General features: G+C 48.3%; 1 protein-coding gene across 1 annotated transcript in view; it reads right to left on the minus strand.

The window, feature by feature from the left end:
• LOC138755925 (alpha/beta hydrolase domain-containing protein 17B) overlaps positions 1-1,819 on the minus strand; it is an 80,081-nt gene extending 78,262 nt beyond the window's left edge. Inside the window, exon 1 of the mRNA XM_069922701.1 lies at positions 634-1,819. Coding sequence (XP_069778802.1) covers positions 634-1,100 — 467 coding nt within the window. The 5' untranslated portion in view covers positions 1,101-1,819. The remainder of the gene's footprint in view (positions 1-633) is intronic.
• Positions 1,820-9,244: the final 7,425 nt, after the last annotated feature.

A 9,244-nucleotide genomic window follows, 5' to 3' on the forward strand; every position in this document is an offset into this window, starting at 1 on the left:
TGACAAGTTTAAGAGATAGTGCAATCAAGCCATGGAAAATTTGGAAAGGAGGATGAGAATTTAAAATTTAGATAGCTACCTAACCAGAGACAGGTCACAGGTGAGTGAGACTGCTGCAGATTATAACACAACCTGATCTTAGCTGGGAGTGCAAAGACTCTTCCCTGCCACAGAGATAACCTTAGAAAGGTATAAAAAGCATAGATAAGACAGATGATCACAGACTTTTACCTCAGGACAAAGGGTTAAGATGAGAGGAGAAAGATTCAAAGGTAGATATATGAAAAGTCACCAGAAGAAGTGGTAGAAGAAGGTACAATTACATTTGAGAGAAATTTGGATTGAAAGGCTTGAAGGGATATGGGTCAAATGCAGGCAAATAGAACTTGTCCAGGAAGCCACCTTGATGGACTTGAAGCAAAGAGCCTGCTTTCATGCTAGATAACTAAAAAAGAATCAACATCCAAACATAATAAATGCATTTAATACAATGAACTCGTGTTCTATTCAAAATGGAAATGGGCAAATATTTGAAGTGGAAAGATATGCAGGGAAACTGGGGTGGAGTAGTGTCCTGGTTCAAGAGTTTGCTTGAAGGGTGAAATGGTTAATCCAATTGTTGTCTTTCCTTACCTGGTCCTGAGGGCCTGCCAAGCTGCGTCCACATCTGCATAGAGATTTTTCTCTGATGGCTTCCCGGAACTGGCCCCGTAACCTGAGTAGTCGTAGGAGAAGACGTTGCAGTTGATCCTGGAACCCAGGCCGATGTAGAAGCTGCTCATCTGCCCCAGATCCACGGCATTGCCATGCGAGAAGAGTAGTGTAAATTTGGCGCTGGGGGAACAGCGGATGAACATACAAGAGATGCGATTGCCCCGGCTGGTCCTGGTCATGAAGGCCTCAATGGAGTCCTTCTCCCGCTGCGAATACTGCCAGTCCGCTCGCTCAGACAGGTGCAGGCTCCACCGGCCCCCGGACTCGTCGGGCAGCAGGGCATAGGTGGGCTCGGGAGGCAGGAAAGCGAGCTTAGAAGCGATGCGACCTGGGCAGGGTGGACAACAGAAGAGGCAACACAGCTCGCTTAGAGATAGGTTATTCATGGCAAGGCCAAGTGTTAGTCACTCCCAGTCAATCAAATAAATAAGTAAAAACGAACTATTCCAGTGATCACGGAGCTTATGACATCAACGTGAAACTTTCACTTTGAAAGATTGAAGAATTTTCTCGCAGGTGATTGTATTCCGACCCGGTAACAGATAGCATGGAACCATCGGAGAAGTCGGGCAGTCACAAACCGGATGCTTCAATGATAAATCCGCCGTAATCCTTCCCTTTTTCTGAACGTTCATCGATCGAACTAAAAGCAACGGCTCTTTCACAAAAGGAAGAGAAACTTGATCTGAAGCTGCGAGTCATTTGGGCCCGAGAAAGCGGCGGGGAAGCCTTGCTAGATCCCCTTGGTTCTCCGGTCCCGCGGGAGAGGAAGGCAGGAAGGAAGCTGGTGCACTCGCCCGGCCGCTGGGACAATGCGGCGGCCCTCTCGTCCCCACCTGTCGGCCGGCGCCAGGCGCCGGGGGGAACGCAAACCGCCGGCGGAGCCTTCCGCTCGGACAATCGCGGAACTCCGATCACTGCAACAATCCTCACATCCAATATTTTATTTTGGCGCCTACCGGCCGAGGCGTTCCCATCCTTTATTTTTTTTTCAAAAACAACGTATTCTTAAGATCTGATCTGTTTGACTCGCCCAGAGAGGTTGCGGGGAGGGGAAATGGGCCGGGTCGCCGGCCATGCACGCATGCGTCAACGCCCCAGCAGCGGACATGACGATTTTTAACCGGCCTCGCTCCTCGGTGAGACGCATGCGCAGAAAACGAGGCTGCGGTCGCACTGAGAGACTGTGCCAGCCAAGGTACGCATGCGTAGTTAAAAGAGGGGCTGGGGCGCGCTTGCCTTCATGGACGCGTGCGTCCGGAGATGGGCGCGCCTGTGGGTGGACTGCGTCGTCGACCAAGGATAGAAATAGAGGTCATCGTTTGCAATCATGAGGGCAAGCAACATCAGGGGCGAAAGTGACAGAACTGGTGTTTTGGACATTAGAAATAGAATATTGCGCGTCTTAAGTTGAGGAGGAATGTCAGATAGGATGCTATCAAAATAAAATGCTGGAATAAAAATGATCTTTAAAAATCAGTGGTTGGATTAAAATCCTGCAGAATCAATTTGAAACACGATCAATTGACACAGGAAGGTAAGCCACAACTGTGGAGAAAATGAGTTTTATCTGAAAGTATTTGATGATGACAAGGGTCTAATTAATGTACAGATGTATCAAGATTCTTACTTGCTACAATGACACAGTACGTAAGATACGCCAACAATAAGATTAAAAATGTATTAAATCAATATTCTTGGAACAAAGTTTGTTCAGTTTTGGAGGCTGAAGATATGGAGGTGTGTTGGGAAAAGTGGGTTCACAGAGAGACGAGTCTGAATAGATGTTACAATCACGGGTAACTTTAATGAACACACGAGACAAACGGGGAGAGCGTCATACGATACTTGATTACGCTCCTATACAACTGTATAGACATTCACATTGGACCCAGGTTGGACTCTGATACCAATGGCCACCTATACTCCACATGCTCACATTCTTCAGACAGGGACTTTCACACACTCCCGGTTCCCTGTACCAACAGGGGAGCTGCTCTCTGCAAGTGCTGATCCATCGCAATACTATGGCTCAGCTGAAATGTAGTGCACACCTTACCTGCGACACTTCCACAGTAGCGACCTGGCGTGGAGCAAAATTTCTGATCTGGGCACCTAGCCAATAACGATCCTAAATAATTTAAAGGAGCCAACAGAAAGTTGTGCACTAATGGGTGGCTAGAGTCCATCTTCTAAATAAGTTTCAGACAGGGAGGACATGCATTCCCGACAGGAAGGGAGGCCACATATTTCTCCACAATCCACATATAGCATTCCACCCTTCAGAAGTTCCATCACTCTGCAATCACAACAAAGAGAATCAATATCTGGTTTCCATACAATGAAGTCAATGTAAATGTTATAACTATACACACACGCACAAGAAAAGAGAAAAAACATTTAAAAACAATGAAAACCAAATGGATCTATATATAGAAAATATGGACAAGCACATAATCAAGCCTCATCAGCTCCCCCACCTGATCAAACAGGGTTGTTGTATTTCCGATGGAGCTGAGTTGTAGTTTTATCCCCAGTGTCAGAGAGGAGGGAAGAGAAAAAAAAATTTGCTTGGTCACTGTCTGGTCAGCTTAGCTGACAAATGTGTGCAGCTTTACCACTAACATCTGCAAGCAGACAGTGCAAGGTCATCCATGAGGTGCTAAAGCCCTCTCTTGGCTCGCACATCCCACGCCTTGACTTCACATCATCATGCTATCCCGTGGTGAGGCAGGCATTTATCCAGGGTGTACCCGTATCTCCTGGGAGCGCCCCGTTTTTCTGGGCTGTCATCTGATACCGTGATGCCGTTCCTGCACGCATTCCCTTTAAATGGGTGCCACAAGTGTCTGTGTTGGTTCCCTGTAACGATAGCCAGGAGGAGTCAGGACTGAAAGTTGGCCAAATTAGTAGTTTTAAATAAAAGCTCGTGAAGTGCCCACTCATGAGGTATTTGTTTTCTGCTAATGGGAGGCCTTGGGGTACATTGTCATGCCGAATGATTACCAATATTTACAGTATTTCCTGCTAGTGGATGATCTGCAACATTTATGGTTTTTAGACTGCAATGTCGGGAAAATGGCAGAAAACATTAATATAATTACTGCCCGTGTGGTCGTTCATACTGGGCACCATTTTTAGATTGCAAGTACCTGAGTGCATTAGTCCCAGTGATTGAATGTGCAGTAGAGTGGATGACCGTCAACAAATTTTTCTGGAACAATTTACCCTGCAGGCTTCCTCCAAAAAAGTTGTAGGGGTCCTGCAGGATAAATTGCAGTGCAGGAATTGACTCAAACTTCCTTTAAAGGCTCTTTCAAACAGGGAAAACACCTGTCTGTAAAGGCGGAGGTTCTCCGCCCTTACAGCTAAAGATGTACCTTCCTGAATGAGCCGTGGCAGGCTCCGAGTCGCCGATTCCAACCCTTTCTGCCATCAGTCCGTAACTCATCTCCCCACCCTCCAAGGCAGGGGCGGGCGACGGAAGCTGTTGGGGCAGCGGGAGCCATCAGTGGGGACCAGCGGGGCAGCAGGAGCTGTCGGGGCGGCTGGTGCAGGCTGAAATACCCATACCAGACCGCTTCGGCCTTTCGGGCTCAAAATGCGGCAGAGCAATGGCCGTCTTCGCTACCCATAATCCCCCACGGAGCCGAAACTGTTCTGGGAATCACAGAGCGGTTCCAGCTGCGTAGTGGATTATGGGTAGGGAAGATGGCCATTGCTCTGCCGCGTATTTATGACAGGTGGCCCTAAGGCACCAATCACCCGTCCTCCATTGGATCCGGAGGACACTCGAGGCGCCTCTGGATATGAATGAGATGCTGGAGCAACCTTTTAGGGCTGTTGTCCAAAGATTAAGTTTTAAGTTTTCGATCCACTCTCATAGCCGGAATCCAGGCGGAGGCTTGACATGAAATGGCAAAACTCTTTGATTGTGCCGTTGCATGCCTGCAGTCTAAAAACCATAATTGTAATTAAAACCTGAAACTACCATTTCCTGTGTACGCTGAGAGACATTAGTGAAGAGTTAACACCACAATTCAGGGTGCAATTCTGTTACAAAGGCTATATTTAGAATGTGCATATCAGTTAAGCTCTGTGTCCAATTATGTCATTTCCATGGCAACAGCTGTCATATGTCTGCTTGAAAGTTCTGTACATAATAAATGACAACAACTTCTTGCTGGTTGAACAGAATGGTGTGATGGCAAGAAGTCTGTGATGAGATCACAGCAGACTGTTTTGATGAATGTTTTGCAGACCTTCAGTTCGAGAAGAGAAACTGCTCCTGTTTTGTTTGGGAGAACTCACAAGATAGATCAGTCAGGGGCCACCTCCGGTGGGGAAGGACCAGAGGGGATGCTGGTCCAGGTTGGAGTGGGCAGTATACAAGAAGCTTCATCCCCACGGGACTCACCCCCTCCCCCAATGCTCTCTTCAGAGACCATACATTTTTCTCTGAGTCTCTGGCCGGGTGACGTTGTCGAACTTCGCCTCAGCCCTGCAATCTTGAGTGGGTATTCCCCACTCTGTGTACTCTGATCCCTCCAAGAAAGTATTAGCTTTCTGAACTGTTTTCCCAGTTGCCAGTCCCATGAAGGGCAAGACCACCCTCTAAGGTTGGGATGTGCAGTGGTGACTAAATAGCCTCTCCAAGGCACCTGTCACATTCGTGGTCCCTGGAAAGTGGTGCTTACGGGTGCCCCTGTAGATACCCACAATCAGTGTTCACTTCCTAACAACCCATGTCCCCACGCCAATGGTGGGCCAGGGTGGCTGGCCATGTAGCCCCCATTCTAAGAAGACAGGGAACCTAGCCTGGACCGCAAGGCACTGCTAATCGTCTATTGCTCAGACAGACCTCCAGGATGCCCACTTCCCAATGAGAGAGGAGGACATTGGGGCGCCTCCCATCCCAAAGCTGTGGCAGCGGCATGACGATGTGCTCACCCAGCCGCTGGTGGTATCGGTCCTCTCGCCCAGTTTATTCCTTAGCAGAGTAGCCCTGCGATTCCATAATCTCACAGTGACCAAGTATGTGCCAATCTAAGGTCCCCCCATTTCAGCTGACTCCCCATTTTGGAGGGTGGGTGGGGTGACTTCGTGGCAGACCTGGGACCACGTGGTCACTGGTTGGGCTTGCAAAGGATCGGACATGCAGTGGGGAGGATGTGTGTCTTAGGACTCAGTTTTCCCATGGTCATTACCATCCATCCACACATACTCATCCCTCAATCACATGTCGTACCCCTCTTCCCGCTGGACAATGGCTTGGACTTTGCCTGGGTCTAGCTGCCAGCCAGACCAGTGAGCTGCTTGCAGCTGCTGTGTTTAAATCAGCTTGGAAGCTACTTCTATGACTTTCATTTCCAGATTGGTCACTCCCACGGGCAGTCTGCACTGCCTCCTATAGTACACAACAGTTAATGCAGCAGGGATTCTATCTCACTATCTCACTATCTTTCTGGGCACCCTGTTTACTTAAATCGGATGTGATTTCCCCACTGACGTCTATCAGTAACCATAGGGCTCTCCTACGATTCCCCCAGCCTTGGGAAACCCTAGTAACTCCAGGATGGAGACCATGTGTGCCCCATTGCTATCAAGAGCAGGAGGTACAATACAGCAGACTGAGATTTTATAAAGTCTGCTCGACAAAGGTATCACCAGCCCGTGGAAGCACAAATGGCAGAGGTAAAAGGGGAAAACAAATCCAGGGTAGTAATTGACTATAGCCAAACTATTAAACGGTACACACTCCTGGACACATACACCAGGGGTGGGGGTGGGGTGAATGATATTGCGCAATATTGGATCTATTCAACCATACCTGAAAGTCGCCTATCACCAGCTGCCAATCCGTTCCGAGGACCAGCCATGTACAGCATTTGAGGCTAACGATCATCTTTATCAATTCCGGAGGGTCCCTTTCAGTATTACTAACAGGGTTTCTATATTCTAGAGGCAGATGGACAGAATAGTGAATGAGTATGCGTTTAAGGCTACCTTTCCCTACCTCGTTAATGTCACCATCTGTGACCACACCTTGAAAGACCATGACACTAATCTCCAGAGTTTTCTCCACGTGGCAAAAGCCCTGAACCTCACTTATAATTCTGGCAAGTGTGTGTTCAGGACTAAATGTGAATGGCATCATTGGCCCTGATCCGATGGGATGCGCTCCCTGTTAGAGCTCCCCATTCCCTGGACTACAAAGACTTTGAGGAGATGCCTGGGGTTTTTCTCATATTACGCCCAGTGGATCCCTCAATATGCTGATAAGGTTCACCCTCTCTTTAAAACCACTAATTTCCACCTCTCAACTGAAGCCCAAATGGCTTTTAACTATCTCCAGAACCACATTGTGAAAGCCGCCATGCACGCTGTGGACGAGAATGTACCTTTCCAAGTGGAAAACAACACTTCAGACGTAGCCCTGGCTGTTACCCTCAATCAGGCGGACAGGCTGGTTGCACTTTTTTTCATGGACATTACAAGGCCACGAGCTCTGGAACCCATCAGTGGAAAAGGAGGCTCAAGCCATTGTAGATGCCGTAAGGCACTGGAGACACTACCTGGCTGGTAGAAGATTTACACTGCTCACTGACCATCGCTCGGTTGCATCAGTGTTCAATAATGTCAAGAGGGGCAAAATCAAGCATGATACGATTACTAGGTGGAAGATTGAGCCTATCAGCCAGGAGCTTGTAATGACCCTCCAGATGCCTTATCCAGAGGAGGCTGTGCCTCTGCACATACCAGTCAACTGCAGTCTCTACATAATGAGCTCTGCCATCCAGGGGTCGCCCGCATGGCTCATTTTGTCAAGGCATGCAATCTGCCCTACTCCATGGAAGACATCAGGAAAATGACCAGGTCTTGCCAGGTCTGCGTGGAGTGCAAGCCACACTTCTACCTCACAAAGGTGCACTTGATCAAGTCATCCAGACCCTTTGAGCAGCTCAGTGCTGATTTTAAGGGACATTTTCCCTCCACGAACAGGAACACCTTCTTCCTCTCTATCATTGATGAGTACTCCCACTTCCCATTTGCCATTCCTTGTTCAGACATGTCCACTTCATCAATCATAAAGGTCTTAGACTCTATTTTTGCCATGTTTGGGTATCCCATCTATATTCAGAGTGACCAGGGCTCAGCCTTTATGAATGACAAGCTATGTCAGTACCTGCTGTTGAGGGACATCGTATCCAGCAGGACTACTAGCTACAAGCCATGGGGGAATGGGCAGGTTGAAAAGGAGAATGCCACTGTCTGGATCATTGTCAAACTGGCCCTGAAGTTAAAAGGTCTTCCTAAGTCACGTTGGCAGGAACTCCTCCCTATAGCACTCCATTCCATCTGGTCACTACTATGTACCGCGACCAATGCTACTCCTTACGAGCTCCTCGGCATCGAGAACTACATTCCCAGTCTGGCTCACCACTCCTGGTCCAGTCCTTCTCAGGAAGCATGTGAGGAGAAGCAAGACTGGCCCCTGGTGGAAAGGGTGAAACTGCTCCATGTCAATCCCACATACGCCTATGTGGAGTACCCGGATGGTAGGGAGGACACCATCTCCATCAGGGACATGGCACCCACCAGAACAGAGGGTCCTTGGCCTCAAGGGCCCTGCAAGCCACAGAGCTCATTCTTGCTGCCCCCCAGTCAGGGCCTCAGGGGATCCAGTTCAGGAGGAAAGTGCACCCACTTCCATCTTTGAGCCAGAGACCCACCCACCTCTCCTCCCTCACAAGGGGACCAGGAGACCCAAGGAGTCCAAGGTCCCCCAGTGCTAAGGTGCTCCACCAGGATCTTCAGAACCCCAGACCACTTAAATCTGTAAATAACTATATTTTTCAACCATTTTTTTTCTGAACCTATGTTCCCTGTCTTCATTCACAGACCCTAAAATCTACAGGAAGGGGTGAATGCAGTGAAATGTGCTCTGGTAGTGTGTTGTGCTGATGGCTAACCCCGCCTCCCGGCTCTGTCCCCATCTGCCCACATATAACCCTGGTTTCTCGCCTAAACCCAGAATCCTTCTGAAGTCCACTGTGAGACCCTACCCATAGTTATAAGCTAATAAAAGCATTTGTTCTCCCTCCAACCGTGAGAGCTTTTATTCATGCTACACGGTGCACTAAATTAAGAGCGCAAGTGAATTGCTTCTTTTCCTTGAAGGAATGTTTGAGTTGTTGGAAGGTGGGAATAGGTTAAAAAAAAAGTGTGCATTAACAATAACTGTGGTTTCATGAGAGAGTTCCATGCAAAGGATTGTGATCATTCACGATTGAAAAATGAACCTTGTAAATATGGAGGGGAATTACACAGAGCAATGCACAAAAGTGCTGGAGAAACTCAGCAGGCAAAGCAGCCTCCATAGGATGTAACCAGTATTTTGGGCCTGAGCACGAACCACCATCATCCTGGCTGCAACCTATTTTCACTCCAATCTTCAGCTTGAAGTTCAGCACCTTGAGGTTCAAAACATTTTTTCCCCCCCAAATGCTGTCAAGCACTTGAACCTTCT

The sequence above is a fragment of the Narcine bancroftii genome, chromosome 1 (genome assembly GCF_036971445.1).
Source record: "Narcine bancroftii isolate sNarBan1 chromosome 1, sNarBan1.hap1, whole genome shotgun sequence".
Classification (NCBI taxonomy): Eukaryota; Metazoa; Chordata; class Chondrichthyes; order Torpediniformes; family Narcinidae; genus Narcine; species Narcine bancroftii.